Source organism: Physcomitrium patens, chromosome 19 (genome assembly GCF_059467195.1).
Source record: "Physcomitrium patens ecotype Gransden chromosome 19, ASM5946719v1, whole genome shotgun sequence".
NCBI classification, from domain to species: Eukaryota; Viridiplantae; Streptophyta; class Bryopsida; order Funariales; family Funariaceae; genus Physcomitrium; species Physcomitrium patens.
Genome location: NC_143428.1, coordinates 14,531,372 through 14,548,744, shown reverse-complemented (window position 1 = coordinate 14,548,744; position 17,373 = coordinate 14,531,372). Strand labels below are relative to the sequence as shown.

Here is a 17,373-nt window from a genome sequence, read left to right as displayed (position 1 = left end):
GTATGATCTTCTTATATCTATTTTTATATAGATCTTTGCTTGATTCAATTCATCAAAAAGTCTTAAAATCAAGGATAGAGGATACTTATTCTTAATAGTGATCTTATTGAGTCTTTAATAGTCTTTACACATCCACAAAGATTTGTCTGTTTTCTTTACAAACAAGATAGGAGCCTTAGATAGAGATTTAAAATGATATATGAAGTTTTTGGTCAAATTCTCATCAATGTATTCTTTGAGTGCAACCAACTCATTCTATGATAGGCTATAGATTGGTCTAAATGGTGGTTGAACTCTATCTTGAAGATCAATGGAATAATTATAAGGATGATGCTTTGAAATAATATTGCCATTCTTCTTTTCAAATACATCTTGATAATCTTAGTATTGACTTAGGATGCTACTTGATATCTTTTTTTTATTAACAATAAATGTGGCATATATAACAAAAGTTGATCTTTCTTTTGCATCATGCATGAAAGTTCTTGCATCTATCAATAATAGTTTGAATGTATTGTTCTTATGGATTTTTACTTCCTTAGCAAAATCTTTGGTTAAACTATGGAAAAAATTAAGATTTTAAAATTCCATTCTATTTAAAGATTATATATTTTTAAAAATAATAATCCTAAAATAATTATATTAAAAATAGATCTAATTATATTAAATATTATTAAATTAATACGATCATTAGTTGCTACTTCTACAAGAATAGTTTCATATATAATATCTCCAAAAGATAATAAATGATCATCTATTACTTTTACATATACAAGTTTGATTTTCTTAATTAAAGATATATCTTATTTTTTGACAAAGTCTTTTTCTATGAAATAAGGTGAGATTGTTGAATCCAATCAAAGAAAGAATTTATGACTTTTTGGTTCTAAAAAAACTTCTATTATAAAAAAAAAAAAATAAAAGATCTAAGGAGAAAATAGGACCTTTATTAGGAATTGCATAAGATTCGAGCCGCATAGTTCCTATTATAGTTGGAGAAACTTGTTTTCTAACACATCATCTTCTTTGGCAATCATGGTGTTCATTTTGTGATTGCATTGCTTTTTTAGACAATATTAAGCAATGTGCTTGAATTCTCCACAATATAAGTACAAACTTTCTTTGTTGTATACAACAATAAATCTTTTTTTGCTTAATAAGAGGTTTATAATGTACCATATTAATTTGCATTGGTTTTAGCTTTAATAAATAAGTTTTTAAAAATTTAGGAGCTACCATTATTATTTGACTTATTTTTCTCTAACCAAGTCTTTATTCTTTATGCCTTTCAAATAATCAATTGTCGCATATAATGGCTTAAGTAATAAGATTATTTCAAAGATTTTTCTTTTAATATTCTCAATAATAAATCTTTGATGTTATCCTGCAATTTATATCAAAATTGATTGATAAAGACTTTGTTATTTTAATCTATGTTGCAAACAAGATTTTGGAATTCAACAGCATATATAGTAGCTGATCATGAATCTTCTTGTAAAAATAAGACCTTGGTCCTTGCTACTCTTTTGCCATCACTTTCTTCAAATGTGGCCATAAATACTTTTAGGAATGAATTCAAATCATAAAAGAGTCATGAATTCTATTCTATCAAAGATACAAACTAAAAGAGAGCACTTTTAGATAGAAGTGTGCCTATGAATCCAACTTGAATAAATCCATTAAAGTATTAGAAGAGATGCAATCTTAGATAGAGCTTGACTTGTTGCAAAAATCTTTAACATTTTGATCTTTCTCCATCAAACATCTTGGGCATACTATCCTTGTCTTTATTATACTTGTAAAAGCAAAATTTCTTAGATTTTGTTGTAAGGTCAATTTACTTGCTTCTTTCAACTAGCAACTACCAACTTCTTAATATAGACTTTTAATTTCTTCCATAAATAAAAGATTATTATTTCTATACTTACTACTCATAATGTATGAAATTTCTACTCTAAGAGTATTCAAAAGTTCATAAAGAACAACAATAGTTGCAAATCTATTCTCACTTTTGTCAAGTGTAGCATCCACGATTTTTCTTTCTATTCCAAAAAAATTAATAAATCCCTAAGTCAAATTAGAAAAAGATAATCTGCAACCTCTAATATCAAATGAAAATTTCCATAAAGAATGGTAATTCACTTTCTTTAAAGAAAAAATCAGTTTTAAAAAATTAAATAATTTATTTAAAAGTTAATAATCTACAACCTTTAAAATATAATATTACAAGTGAGATAATTCACTCACTTCTAAAACAATATAAGAACAATAAGATAGGACTCTTGTCAAACTATCAAGGACATAAACCTCAAAGAACTAAAATATCAATATACTCTTGTGTCACTTGAAAAGATTAAAAAATCACTTGAAGATGATATAATATTAAATCAGAATGGCTATTGTTAAAGACAAGAAAATTAGAAATTCTTGAAACAAGACTAAGGACTAAAAAGGCATTGACAAGAATGAAGAAGACTTCACTCTTACCTTTATATATATTCTCAATTATGAGTTATGTAGCAATATCCTATACGACCTCCAAAACATGTTGACTTTATAAGATATGTATCTTAACTTTTAAGGCAAGTTTTCTATATATATGCCACATAATTAGCTTGTTTTCTAAGCTACCAATATGTGATTAACTTGTTATCAAAGTTTCTAATCTATCAATCAACTACAAACATATATAAAGTCGAAACAACGTCTATGAAGCTTCTAGATAGCTTCTCTAAAAAATATAATGAAATAAATTTATTTTTATCTATATCTATTCAATCATATAAGAAAATATTAGAATAAATATGTATGTCCATGATAGGTAGATTTTACAAAATCTATTTTACTTACTTTATGTAAATATGAAAAAGTAACAAATTTAATGACACTCTGATGCAAGGCTTTGCAAGCAAAGAAAGATTGTTAGAGTGAAGAAAGAAAAGAGATCCAAAAATAATAGTAACCAAAGCAAGAAGAAATTAGTTCACAATGGACAATAAAAAAAGTGAAGCAAATTCAACAATGGCATAGATCAAAGCCTCTTGTTATCATGTTATAACACAACTATTAGGTAAAAGAAGAAATGAAAGATTATATTATAGAAGAGCTTAAATAAAAATATTTTAGAAAATTATTTTTAAAATATAAATAATAGACAAGAAAGTAGTCAAAATTAATAAATATTAATACTACCTTTTATGAAAGAAGCTTCTACTTACTTTGTAAGGCTATAAAAAAGGAAAATAAAATAGACTAAAAAAATAAATTATATGGATAGCTTGAAGAGATATTTAAGAATAGGTTTTAGAAAAATTTATCCTAAAATACTAAGAATTAATATCTAAAGAGGATTGAATATGAATCATAGTCAAAATTAGATCCCAAGGCACAAAACCGTGTACCTATAGCAATTTTAAGGTTTTTTGGTTAAATAGAGAGCAAGATTTGAGAGAAAAGTAGTGAGAGATATTTTGAAATTTAGTTTCATCTGATTTGGAGATATATTGAATTTTTTAGGACTTTTCAAAGAAAGAAATGTACTAAGTGGTTTTGGATTTTGAAAAATAAAAAGAGATTTATAATTTTGAATATTGTGAAAGTATTATAGCACATTTATAAGTGAAATTTTAGATATTTTTTATTGTGTTTATCTTCAATGTATTTTAAAAAAATGATTTCAATTGAATGGATAGATTGAAAGATATGAGAGTTTTATTAGATTAGGATATTAGATATTTGAAATTTAGTATTAATGAGAGTCTTTGCATTTCTAAAATATTCACCAGTTAGATTGAAGAAAATATTGGTGAAAGCAATTTGGATATAAAAATATACATATGAGCTAATTTTTGAAGCAATCAAATAGTTCAACAAGGAGAAATTGATGTTGAAAGATTAACATCTAGGTTGGAGAAGAAAGGCAGCCAATATCCAAGAGGTTTAGGAGCTTTTTCTTTTTAATGGTGAGTTCAATTTTTTTCAAATTATGTATGCTTATTAATTACTTATAGATTGAAATATTGGTAAAAATTTAGTTGAAATCAACAATTCAATTGGTATTTATTGAGATTTTAAAATAAAAATAGGTATTGATTAAGATTTACTTGAGTTTTTTGGATTTATTTAAGATTTTTTTAGAATTTTTTTAGGATTTAATTATGATTTGATTAGGATTTAGAATTTAATTAGGATTGATTTAGGATTATATTAAGATTTGATTAGGATTGATTTAGAATTTGTTTAGGATTTTATTAAGGTTGATTTAGAATTTGTTTAGAATTTAATTAAGATTGATTTAGGATTTCATTTGAATTTGTTTAAAATCGTATTAGGATTTTATTAGGATTTATTTAAAATTTCTATATTTAATACTTCTTTAAGATTTCTTTGATATTTCTTTAAGATTTTTTATTATATATATATATATATATATGTATATATAATTTATAATTTATTTATATTCCTTTTGTAATTTCTTTAAGACTTCTTTTGGATTTGATTAAAGATTGATTAGCATTATTATGATTTAATTGGAGCTTATTTAGAATTCTATTAGAGTTGTTAGGACTTTCTTGTTGCAAATTCTAATTTACCTTCCACAATTAGATACTTGGTGCATTCTCAAGCAAACTTCACAAAATACAACATTGTTGTTACACAATTCTGTATATGCAAAGGAGCAATTCCCATGATGATGAGGCCTTATGGAAGTACAAACTCTAAGAAAGTGAATAGGGACACAATGGCTCACAAAGAAGCCATGCACAATTTAAGAATATTGTTGCACACATTATTTACTTCCCCTTTCTGTGGTTTGTGGTTGTACCTAGATGTTGACTTCCATTGAATGTGCAAGTGAATCATGTGGTTGCAGAAATAGTGGCCTCATGACCCTAACTTTTGGTTTCTTGACATATATTTTTACTCAAGTCTACAACTTGATTTAAGGATAAATTGCAAAAATTGCTTTGAATATTTTTATCAATCCAACCACTGCGGCCACTCAATTTTTTTTTCTGTAGCACATCAAAATCTTATTCCTAAAATTTAACCCTTAGAAGATAGCTGAAAAACCTTAAGTTGACAGTTTAAGAAGGTATTTTAATGTTATACAAAAAATGGGAGGATTTGGTAAATAATAATCAATCAATCAAAGGAACAACATGGTTGACCTTTGGTGAAGAAACTTTAGCCTTCAATGAAAGTATAAATATCCTTTTGACTTTTTTATCTACAGGGTTGTTTTTTTCCTTCTTCTTTGCTTCACCAAACTCATCTTTCACCTGATACATGGAGCAAAGCACAAGTCTTCAGCATGCTTTAATGAGTTTGAAGGTCTACCATGTCTTTTTAGCAAAGGCTCCTAAAGTAATGAATTCATCCAGGGTGGAGATCTTCTAATCCAGCCTTGTTCTCCTTTGGGCTAAAAATTAAAAGAAAACATTATCTAGTACAATCTATCAATAATAAGTTGTGTTGTAATCAACAAAGAGCATAAATTCTACTACATATTTGAAATGCTTATTTTCTTTCAAAAAATAAAAAACATACCTACATATATATATATATATATATATATATATATTAAATCCAAAGCTCGATTTTTTTTTTTTTATTGTATATATTCCAAGAAGAAATAACAATGGCATTCAATAGTTCATCACAAGGTTTCCAAGTAAGTAATCCATGTACACACCAAAAAAATTGCTACTTTTGTCATAGAGTAAAAAAAATTATGAACTGAAATTCATCATCATATATTTATTCATAAATTTCTTCCTCCTTATCAATGTTAATTAAGATTTGTTCATGTACTTATTTGAATTGATTGTCTACTTTGTTCTGGAGGCTTGGATTAAACTCAGCTGTAGTTCCTACTTTAGCATGAAAGGAAAGTTCATTATAAAATAAATAAAAATAATTCCAACATGTGTTCCCAGTTTAAAACATGTCATTTAAGACAGGGTGATAGAAAAAGGTCCCCTCCCCCCATTCTGTGATTGCTAATGGGATCAAATGCTGAGTAATTAGTGAGCACTACCAATGAGTAGTGAGTGAGTATTGAGTGAGTGAGTGAGTGTTTGTAGGGGAGTAAGTAGTGAGTGGTGAGGATGCAGCCAGGCAGGCAGGCAGGCAGGTAGGCAATGGGAATCGGGCACTCACTCACTCACGTAGGGGACATCCATCCATACATTCATTCACACACTCACTTGAGATCTCCAGGACCAAAAGGACAACGAGTGGTCAGAAAGGAAAAAGGCAGGGATAAAAAAGAAAAAGTGAGAGGGATAAAGAGGGCCCTGGAGGGCAGAGAAAGAGAAAATGAGTGCCCCGTCGTGTCCGTTTCTTTTCTTTTTCTTTCTTGATCCTTGTTCAATAGAATATTCTCCTTCTTTTTAACAGTCCTCTCGCCCTCTCCCCTTCTTGATCCTTGTTCTGCCAATCATTGGCTCTGCGTACCTGCCTGCCCTACCCACCCACCTCTCTATGGATGGATGAACACGAGCTCTACCCGCCCCTCGCCCATCCATCCATCTCCTCATGCATCCTGTGCCCCTCATACACACACCCCCTCCCATCATCTCCGTTTTAATATAAAAAGAAATGCATTTGTTGTGAATAACATGCATACATTTATATGCCAATGCAATTGAGATACATGATGCATTAAAAAGTTCAAGACCTGAACAGCATGTACACACAGATATATATATTTGTATATATATAATAATGATGAAGTTTGATTTCAGGATGGTAGATGTGGAGTTGGAGAGTCAACCATGGAAGAGGGTTTAGTTGGCAAGGAGTGCCTTTCATCTTCAACACTTCAGTTTCTTTAAACAAACAAAACTGTGCTCACTTGGGACATCAAAAACTGGGGAGTGCTACATACACACATGAGAGAGAGAGAGAGAGAGAGAGAGAGAGAGATAGATAGATAGATAGATAGATAGAGATAGAAATCCTCCTTCCCTTCTTCTCCCTATCCATGGTAAATGGACTTCTGTAGTCTTCTTACAAATTCTTTCTGTGATCCCTTCCTTTCTGGTAAGAGAAAGCAGGTGCAAAGAGGACACAAAAAGGGGAGGGAAAGATGGGGAAAGGGGCTCCCATGCACACACACTCCTTCACTCCCTTAGGAGTAAGAGTGAATGAGTAAAAATGAGAGCATGAGCTAGAGCATGAGAGGGGGTAGCAAAAGAATAAGTACCTTTTTTCCTCTTTCTTTCAACTCCTACAATGTGTTATTTTGTCCACCATGATTGGGCATGATTGTGGGGATGCAACTAGTCCTTCCATTGCAATCCTTCCTTCCTCCCTTTGTCCTCACTGGATGTGCACCCCATGGCGACATAGAAGCACCCATGAGAACAATGAATCAACCATTCAAACAAGCAAACAGAACCACACCAACATTATCAATAAATAAATAGATAAATAATAAGAAAGAGAAGAAGAAGGAGAAGAAGAGTGCACAGCAGGCAGCAGCTTTGCCATGGTCACTCCACTCAGTCATTCACTCACTCTCACACAATCTCTCTCTCTCTCTCTCTCTCTCTCTCTGTTCTCACACTTGCACTCACACTCACACTGACTGATTGACTGAGTGAGTGAGTGGGGTGATGGCAGCCGTAGCCAAAGCCAAACCAGTGATGGTCTTGGGAATGTGAGAGACAGGGCAAGTAGGCCAGGTGCTGAGGCAGCTTGTCTGTGGGGGTGCCAACTACTCACTCACTCTTTCTCCCCCCCTTCCAATCATGCCTCCCTTCAAAGAATACTGAGATACCATCTCATATACTATTTTAAGAAATTATACACACACACATACATGCATATATATATACATTGATAACTAATATGAGATAAACGGAGGGAGAGGGGACTGGGAGAAAAACAAAGGCAGCAGTTTATTGTCAGATGGGATGGCAGAGGGCAGCAAACAGCAGGTTTTGCTAATCCCAGTGTGAGCCAAAATATGGCTTCAGGGAGGGGAAAGTCCAACAACAACAACCACAACAAGCCATGTCAGCCATGCTCTGGAATGATTCAATAATTCCCATGTTCCCTTGTCACAGACACACCCCCCCCCCTTCCCACCTTCTAAATAAGTATGGCCCCTCTCCATGAAGGGGTTCATTGTGAGGGGGGAGGGGAGTGGGAGCCCAGCCTTCCTCACCTCATCATCTCCTTCTATTTGCAGGTGACCTGTTTTCATCTCCTTCACTCCCATGTTTGTTATCTCTCTCTCTCTCTATATATATAAGTATTTATCATATACAAAACAAGCTCCTTCCCCACCTGCAATTGCACAATTGTTCCATTTGAGACAAAAAAAACAAAAAAAACAAAAAAAAAACAAAAACACAAAAAACACCAAGAATGTTATTAGTGCCAAAATCTCCACTTGTAGTGGATCCCTCTCTGAATTCAAAATTTGGAAAGTTATAATTAGTAAAATGCATACACTCTTCTGGATGGAAACATTTCATGGAAGATCATTATAGCCAATTCAAGTGGTTGAAGGTTGTGAAGACGTAACATACAAGCTAATCTGTTTTACAAAGAATAGAGAGAATTAATCAAGAAGGGGCATCATGAAAGTAAAGTATGAAGACACTTATTGGACAGTGACTACTTAATTGATCTGCACGCTGGTCTTTGAGGGGTAGTTGAAACCACCTGTGATTGGCTCCATATCTTCAAACTGACTATCAAGCAACAATGAATGTCCACGTCATTAATGAACAAGGAATAAACTGCACTAGCTGTAAACTTAGCAAAAATATGTGTTCAAAATTCTCAACCTAATGACGAGTTTGTAATGCAAAGAATCCAACACAGCATTTCAATACAATATATGTATACCTGTGCAATAATCGAGGCAAAACAATAACCAAGACAAAACAGCAAATTCCCAGTTGATTATGGAAACCAAAAGATCTTCCGCAATTTCAACTAAGTTTCGATCCGTTCCATGAACAGATGTTTCGAAAAGTAGACATCATGAGGTCGCAAATGGTATCTACGGTTTTCTAAGAAGGGTGGAAGCCTTAGCTTGTTATTGTGACGTGGCACAATAATATCTTTCCATAACAATAGAGAAGGAAAAAGAAGAGTGAGAGAGAGAGAGGAAAAAAGAGAAATGTCAAATATTTTGCAGCCGAAATAGAGGACTGGGCGGTCAGTTGGTGTGAGCTCTCAAGTACACTTTCGGAAGCTCCAGATTCTAGAGGGACTTTTCGGCTGTGCGACGACAGAAAAGCATCGTTTAGAAACATGACAACTGCCCTGTTGGAGTCTGCGGACCTCCAACTCCGGCGGCAAGCAGGGTAACCTATTTTGGCCTTCTTATCACACAGATACTGCGCTGGCAGCTTTGTTTGGCGGTCCACGTCCACAAGGATATAGATACATGTGCAGCTGCTGCCACACCGCTGTGCTGGGTGACTTGTAGTCAATTCGGTGTTGAAGCGCATTCGAATAAAATAATTAGCTTGTAAAAGCTGCAAGAAGTGGGTACTAATTATGCGCAGCACACAAGTTACATCATTCCATGTTTAGTCTCACAGCGCAGAAACCTGAAAGTAATTCCAACGAACACAGACGACAGCCGATTTGACATAAAAATGCGCCTCTGAAAAAGAAAAGAAAAGAAAAGAAAAAAAAAAAAAAAAAAAAAAAAAAGGGAAAAGAAACCAGCACAAGCCAGTGTGATAAGCTGCAACAGCTTACAGGTTAGCTTCTAACTGAAGCATAGTATACAGTGCATGCAATCAATCAATCGCATCCAGTCTGTGACGGGAAGTAAAGTTGGATAAGTTGCATGTGTATGGCTCCTTTCAACAAGGAAATTGTGGCCCATATTTTGGTGAAACTTCGTTTTCTTCGATTCATTCTACAACGACGTCTATGAGCTTGAATGTAGCCCTTCAGATACTTAACATTTCTATGAGTTATTTTATTTTACAACGTGTAATTTGAGCGTACCCAGTTACAGGGCTTGTCACTGTTGTGTACAATGGGGATCTTAAAAACAACATTAGAGAGAGAGGGAGAGAGAGAGAGAGAGAATGGTAATAAGGTGGGAGAGATGTAACGAACTTCCGCCAAACCGAACAATTCGCAAAGCTTTCATCATCTACTAGTGGTGGCGATAGAGGAAACCTCATTTTGAGCTGCTGCTGCTGCAATCGGGAAACCATGGGTCTGAAAAGTTGAATGACATTGCATAATAGCCGATGGACTCACAAATTCTGCAGCTGCCTAGTCAGGCAGAGGTGGGAGTTAGCCCCGTAACTAACGCCATGCTCGCCACATGGGGCTTCTGGTGAACGGTTATTGTGTCAAGAGGCCCATACGCCCGTTCAAAGTTGGTAAACTGGTTGATGCCTTCCATTCCGTTCTCCACCTGGTTATCAGTACTCGATTCTTCCCCTTGAAGGAAAGCCGCATGCTGCCCCTGCTCAACTTTGTTCCTGTACGCGCTCCTGGACGGATTGTTCATAATGTTGAAGAAGTTTAAGCTAGGGACAGCCATGTAGTTTATTGAGGAGGCTCCAGCCTCTAGGTGCTGCGCCATCTCCTCTTCAAGGCATTCAGGGGCAGGTAAATTCAAATCCAACACGCTCTCCTTCAGTGGCTTGTTTCGTTGTCCACTCTGGACTAGCTTTGCACTCGTCGCCTCACTGGAGCCAGGTGTCCCACTTCCAGTACCACCCCAGTGGCACCTCTTATGGCCTCCTAAAGCTTGCCCAGAGTTGAACACTCGGTGACAGATGGAGCACTCGTGTGCTTTGGTCTTGCGGGCAGCATTGAGCATCTCCTCATTGTCTGGCAGGCAGCAAGGCTTGTCTTCCTCACTGTTGTGGGACGTTTCTTGAAGCTCGTTAGGAAGCTGTTCCTCAGACTTTAGAACCTCCTCGTCCTCTGCATCCATGAATTCCAGGCTCTGCTCATGCGCTCCACCTTCATTCACACTGGTCCGTGCAAAGCACCCCTTTACCTTCTTGTGGCTGGCTCGGTGTCCCCCAAGAGCTTGATGCGACTTGAACTGTCTCTTGCACGTCGCACATTCATACTTAGACCTTGCACTGCTGCCTTGCTCCCCTGCAATGCACAAAATTAAGTAAATAAAGAGTTATGTCGATCTCATTCCATTTTTTGATATTATAAACATCTCTCTTCATTTAGGAATGAATGAAGCATCAGGAGATATTCACTGGAGAACCCTCACCAATGATGTAACATAGAGGGCTTGAAAAATCAGAAATTCGAAGTGATTACGCACCTGCGTCGAAATCATCGCCACCCTCTTCAGTATCCCCGCACAGACTTGCAGCTTCAACTTCAAGCTTGATTTTCTCTCCCCTTTTAGACAGCTCCTCTGTACTAGCTTCGACTCCAGACTCGGGTGTTCTTGACTTGCTTCGTGACTTGCTACCATGGGATTCAGGCGTGTATGTAGGCGTCAGTCTTCCCCTACTCCTATTGGCAGCTTGAAGCAGCATAAGAGCTTCAATCATATCATTAGACTCTGCCATATTTGCAGCGCTATCTCTGCAATTGGAGAGCTCCTTTTTAGCATCGTTGACGGCATCCAAAGAACGGTGTGTTTGACGAGATCTCTTCGACCGCTTCCCAGTCTGCCATCCCATGACCGTGTGCCGATCGCCATTCGACATGTAGGCAGCTTCAATGCTCTCCGTGTCACTCTCATTGTCTGAGGCTTTACCAGCCGCCGGCGCCCTCCGTGAATCCAAGGACCCAGACTTCTCATTGACGTCCTCCGGAAGAAAAACGGCAAGCGGAGCAGGTGACGGAGGAATATGGGGGGCAGGGGATGGTTTCTTCCGTCTGAAACTGGTAAGATTTCCGAATCCACCTGCATGCTGGCCACTACCCTGTCCCCCAGGATTGCTCTTTTCAGCAGGGGGCTGAATCCCTCGCCACTCGCGCTCCGGGTGACATCTCATGTGTCCGAATAAGGCTTTCCATGAAGAGAACTCCTTTCCACACTCTGTGCAGGGCTTTGGGAATTCCTCTGATGTAGAGCTCGTCTTCTTCGTTGGTGCTAACGCTTGCACCGGCGCTGCCACCCCTGGTTCTACGGTGTATTCCTGGTCCATAAGCTTTCTGCTTCGTTTTGGATTACGCCTCAATGTGTACTGCGGGTGATATTTCTTGTGCAAATTCAGGCTTTTTGCACTCTCAAAGTCTTCGTTACAAATCCCACATCTGTACCCTGTGCCATCTACCTCGTCTTCGTCAACTTCTCTGTCTCTATTGCCATCACCATTCAGCTCCTCCGAGCTAGAAGACTGTCTCAATTCCTCTGCATCATCGGCTCTCTTTCTTGTTCCCCTCAAGCCCAGATTCACCTTCGAATCTGAAGTAGCTCCAGAGTGGATATCTTGATTAGGAGAACCTTTCACTGATCTCTGAGAACTAAGTGAACTAGACCGCGTCTTTGCTGAGTTCACCCTCCGTAGACTGAGACGCGGTGTGTCACTTCTGCGCGGACATGAGAGTGGACGATCTAAAGAAATCTCGTGTTTTGGAGATTCCGCATCCTGGATAGTAGTTTTCCCATTGCCCCTAGAACTGCTGACCTCAGCCTTGTGACAATAATCTTCAGTGCCAGACTCTCTTTCGATCAGGTCAACAAACTCTGCTTTAACTACTTCGATGCTCTCAAGCTCTACACTTGCTTTCGCTGCTTCACGTGGCTCAATTTCCATACCTGGACAAGCATCAGCTCCTCTCGGTGAGAAAACACGTACAATTTCAAGCCTCTCTTATTGACCACAAAACCCATCCTCGATTGCCCCTACAGTTAGGAAAATGAACAACCACCCAAAAGTGCAGGGACGAGAGAGAAGAACAATGCATCTTTGCTCAAGCTTAAGAATCGGAGCTAGCATCGCGATTGAAGGAGTCAGTTGAAAATACGTACTAAGAGAGAAAGAGGAACGAGGCTTAGTGGAGTTAATCGTGCAAAAACTGGAGGAGAGAATAGCTTGATACTAACAGAGGAATGTGGCTCAATCCGAACTAATCTTCATTAAAAGTAACGATATTCTCAGGAGGAAGGCAAACAGGCAGGGAGCTGGACGTTACACACATACTGATGCTGTAAGAGCTAAATCTTGTTGCACAAGATCAGCAGTGAGAAAGGCTGAGCGAGCAGGTAGGATCGCTGACACCAATATGAAGAGCGCCGAGTTATGGATACGGAATTCGTCAGTTTAAGCAGCTCTCTTTCTCTCTCTCTCTCTCTCTCTGCTTAAATATATATATATATATATATTTGTATATGTATATATAGGTTCAGCTGGGCCAACAACTAAATTTCAGAGGAAGAAAACGACCCTACCCTCCACTTCCCTGACTCAGATTACTTCAAAGTGAAAGTGCGAACCCAAGATGAAATTCCTTCACTGCCATCTAATGTCGCGCATAGAACTCGATTTGTGACGGACGAAGAGAAGAGGACGTGGAGGAGAGCTGTAAGTAAAGCTGAGCTTCTGAGCTACGGACATCCGCGACTACCTATCACGCTAACGTGAAACGTGAACCGATGATCCGACTAAGCTGACCCAAACAATCTCACAGCTCGGGGTCCCCAAGCTTACGCTGAACACGAAGAAGCTGAAGAAGCTGGGGTGAGAAGGGTAAAACGTGAAAAAACCAAAAGTCGTTAACAGCGTGACCTCCGAGAAGCACCTATGACGAGGAAAGGCGACCAATTACAGTTTCACAAAATACACGAAAAAAGTGTGCAAAATAAATGATAGACGACCAATCCACTCCAACGCAAACCGAGAAAACACGTCAATTGGCGGACAGCCCGCCGCATCTAAAGCGGAGCACTGCACTTGATTCATCTTCACACCGCCTCGACAGAGCAAGGAGGAAAAGAAAGTGAGAGAAGATATGCAGAGGCCCTTCTCTTAAGAGCGACGGCGCTTAAGCTACCTACGATGCGATCGAACTCCAGTTTCAAAAAATATCCATCACTGGTAGCCTTGGAGTTGCCGAAAATTCCTCTCTCATAGAAAGAAAAGAGAGGATGCTGAAAAGGAGAGGATACTGTTAGCTCACCTTCAGCGGAAACTCCATAATTCTCCTCCTCCATCTTGCTCACACCACTAGGGCCGCTCTTACACGCATTGTCGGCGCCTAAGTTAGCCCCTGGCTCCTGTCCAAGATCCATCTCTCGCTCCTGATCCGCGCCTCCACTCGCCTGATCCTTGGCCCTGTCCACCCAATCTAGCTGCCTGTCTGCCTTCTCCAGAGCCTCCTTACCACCACTACTCTCCACACCGTCTGTCAAGGTCATGGCGAGCTCTTAACACTTCACTTTTCTACTTATAGCTGAACCTCCACTTCTGCAACAAGAACAACGACGTCCCCGTGTTCAACGCTACTCGTACCTCACCACTCTCTGCACTCGCATCACTCCAAAGATCACTTCCCCTACACACGTAGCACTCATCGCCGATTCTGAAGCTCGAGCTCAATAATCCAGGCAGGAATAAGCCCGCTCGAGATGCTCGCCGGAGCATGGTCTGCGGTGAAGACACTATTTGGGCAGGATGGTTGGAGTGCAGTTTTGATGAATGAGGAAAAGACGAAGAACAAGTGTTGTTGAAACAGGGGCATGTTCCGGTGGCCGGGAATTGTGGCGCTCTTTCTGCAAACCGGTGGGTCCCAAGTCCCGCCTCGCAGCCTCGTCGTCCCTGTGGTACCAAGCACACACACCACAATCGGAACCGTCAGTCTCTTGAGTCTCTTCTTCTTCTTCTTCTTCTTCTTCTTCTTCTGTCCCTAATTTACTCTTGAGTCTCTTCTTCTTCTTTACTCGTCCATCCTTCCCAGAAAATCACCACCACTAATCCGATGGATCGATCGACACCTACTCGTCGCCGTGATGTGCCTACAACGATTCCCATCCTGTGCTCGCAAGGAAATCGGGCGCCTATTTGTCGGTACCGCTAGTCGGCTGCCAAACGAATTCGCGGCACAGAGCTGTGGTATGCAGTGTCGCAGCTCAATTCAGTCGTTACGGCGGTCGGGTTTGTGTTTCCTCACGTTCCCACAACGAAACACACACGAATACAAGCAACCTTGCCAGCACGGTAACAGTTACTACATACTCTGTAAACTGCTCCAGCACTAAGCGCGATTGTAGTTTATGTGACGAGACGTCGGTATCCTTCTTGGCCTCCTTTTCCTAGTTCTCGCCTCCTCTCACTCTGGTCTTGATCGTTGTGGCCACGGTGTATCACAGAAAGGGATAACTCTGCGATGTGAGCTCAATTCCCAGTAGATTTCCTAAAGAATTAGCGCCGTCAAAGCTAGAAATCTGGATTAATTCTCGTACGCTATCTCATGGAGCCTTGAGAAGAAGCTGAAATTGCTACGTACAAGTGCTAAATTGTCCCAACATCCAGTAGCTGCGCCGGCTCGGCTGTTCTTGTGGAAATTGTGACCCTAACCAACCACCCAGGGCCAGAGGCTGTTGGAGTTGTTGCTGACCTCGACTTCGCTCGTCGTGAACAACCACACGTATCAATTCGATTACGGAATCCTGCTCGGATCCCGCGTAACATTAATGCTAACTCCACGTCTTAGCGATGGTAATCTTAACGAACCCAATCGTCTGAATCCAACACCACGTTCTCGTCCGAATTCTCGCGATCACTCACTCATGGAGGTAACAGCGGAGGCACCATGGAATCATGAAACCCCAATCTCTCCATATCACTCCTCCGCTACTTCCCGCAACTGAGCTCAAAGACTCGATTCCCACCCCAAACGAAACACTAGGCCATCTCCGGAGCAGCCCACCCGATAACATACACGCCCATCAGCCTCTCCAGTCTGGCAATCGAGAGTGCTAATCAATGACCATCCCCACACACCAACAATCGCAATTGAGGCAGACTGTAGTCAAGTCATAAGCAGCCATGAATCATCCTCACCCCCAATTACGCCAAACACAAGGTCGGCATCCATCATGACGCGTAGACCTCGACCAAAGCAGAACAAGACATGTTAGCAATCAGAGCCCCGATTCCCACGCTATCATCCCATCAACCCAAACCGCACACCACGCGTGGCGGAGAAGTGCCCATCCATGAAATCGGCATCCACGACCCTCAATGGAAGCTGGAAGTAGCAATCGATCACGACGTTGCGAACTCGGAATCACTGAAACGGTGACGAGAAAAGGACCTGGGAAAGGGTCACGAGCTGGCGCAACTGGCAGAGAGCGGCACCGCGCAACCATCCGCAGCAGCAGCAGCTGTGCTGCAGGGTGCCATGCTGGAGATGGGGAGTGCGAGGGATCTCGCGGGGCAGCGAAGGGACGACACAGAGCGGGGAAGGGAAGAGAGGGGATAGGAGTGGGGGGAGGGAGGGCGGGAGCGAGAGCAGGGGGCTCTCACACACTCTCTCTCTACACAACTGACAGTAACTGCAGCAGCTCTTGGGGCTTTCACACGGGCACAGTAACCCCCCCTTTCCCTTCCCTCTCTCTTTCTCTTTCTCTCCCTTTCTCTCGCCTCATCTCTCGTCCCTACCTCCCTTCAGAGTGAGAGAGAGCCCTGCTCTGCTCTAGTCTAGTCTGATCACTCTTTCTCTCTCCCCCCAAGTCTGGCTGGCGAGGTCGCTGGTCTTGTTCGTCGTGTCCAGTCCAGTCTCTCCAGTAACCCCCACCCCCCTCCTCCGCGGGTCGGGTTGGGTGTCACCCGTCGCTCGCAGCTCCTGGTTGTTGGTTTGAAACTAACTCTGAGGACTGTCGCCCCCCGTCCGCTCTTCTCCTGGGGCCCTAACGGAGGATTCATCCATACATGGATGTATGGATTTATGTTTTTGGATGGATGGATGCTATATGTTTTGAATGGATGGATGGTTGCATGTGTTTGGATGGATGGATGTCTAACACCCACCCATACATCCATACATCCATCCATACATCCATCCATCCCTGGTCGTGGTCGTCCCGTTCGTTGCATGGGCTGGATCCATCATATCCAGTGCGCTAGCGACCATGCTCTTCTTCTTCGAGAGTGAGGACTCCTTATTAAAGTAGTCAGACAGACTTCAGGAGTTTTCCTAATCAAAAAGATCATATTACGTTGCAGTATTTTCAGGATTCACTCACTCGCTCACCACTTCTAGTTCATTCTGTTTTGTCACAACACACATTTCTAGAATTGAGGAACCTCCAACTTCACGCACACGATTGTTGGCACATGTTTCTCAAACTTGTGTCACACCTCGAAAATGCTTTCAACAACATTACAACATTACAGCATTCTGAATCAACAAATTTTAGTTTATTTAAAAAATAAATAAAATCAAATTCTT

At 39.9% G+C, this 17,373-nt stretch overlaps 2 protein-coding genes and 1 long non-coding RNA gene across 3 annotated transcripts; all 3 read right to left on the bottom strand.

Moving 5' to 3' along the window:
• Window positions 1-4,491: 4,491 nt before the first annotated feature.
• Window positions 4,492-9,650, bottom strand: LOC149987407 (uncharacterized). The gene is made up of 4 exons (XR_016498584.1): window positions 8,680-9,650; window positions 8,177-8,298; window positions 7,211-7,329; window positions 4,492-6,547 (listed from the first exon to the last, which is right to left on the bottom strand). It is a non-coding gene; the product is annotated as an uncharacterized LOC149987407 (long non-coding RNA).
• A 150-nt stretch (window positions 9,651-9,800) lies between these two features.
• Window positions 9,801-14,478, bottom strand: LOC112295722 (uncharacterized). Its single transcript, XM_024547602.3, has 3 exons — window positions 14,101-14,478; window positions 11,288-12,739; window positions 9,801-11,106 (listed from the first exon to the last, which is right to left on the bottom strand). Exons 1-3 carry the CDS (start codon window positions 14,336-14,338, stop codon window positions 10,268-10,270), a joined length of 2,529 nt encoding a protein of 842 aa, XP_024403370.1. The 5' UTR covers window positions 14,339-14,478; the 3' UTR covers window positions 9,801-10,267.
• Window positions 14,364-16,988, bottom strand: LOC141044509 (uncharacterized). Its single transcript, XM_090244726.1, has 4 exons — window positions 16,953-16,988; window positions 16,636-16,767; window positions 16,237-16,554; window positions 14,364-14,738 (listed from the first exon to the last, which is right to left on the bottom strand). The coding sequence occupies exons 1-4, from the start codon at window positions 16,986-16,988 to the stop codon at window positions 14,364-14,366; spliced, it is 861 nt and encodes a 286-aa protein (XP_090100852.1).
• Between the last annotated feature and the right edge of the window lie 385 nt (window positions 16,989-17,373).

Coding starts and splice junctions, on each gene's coding strand:
- LOC141044509 (XM_090244726.1), bottom strand. CDS start 16,988: ATGGATGGATGTATGGATGGATGTATGGATGTATGG. Junction 16,768..16,952: donor ATGGATGTATGGATGTATGG/GTGGGTGTTAGA, acceptor ACCAACAACCAG/GAGCTGCGAGCGACGGGTGA. Junction 14,739..16,236: donor AGCTCGTGACCCTTTCCCAG/GTCCTTTTCTCG, acceptor TTGGTACCACAG/GGACGACGAGGCTGCGAGGC.
- LOC112295722 (XM_024547602.3), bottom strand. CDS start 14,338: ATGACCTTGACAGACGGTGTGGAGAGTAGTGGTGGTAAGGAGGCTCTG. Junction 12,740..14,100: donor TTATGGAGTTTCCGCTGAAG/GTGAGCTAACAG, acceptor ATGCTTGTCCAG/GTATGGAAATTGAGCCACGT. Junction 11,107..11,287: donor TGGCGATGATTTCGACGCAG/GTGCGTAATCAC, acceptor TGTGCATTGCAG/GGGAGCAAGGCAGCAGTGCA.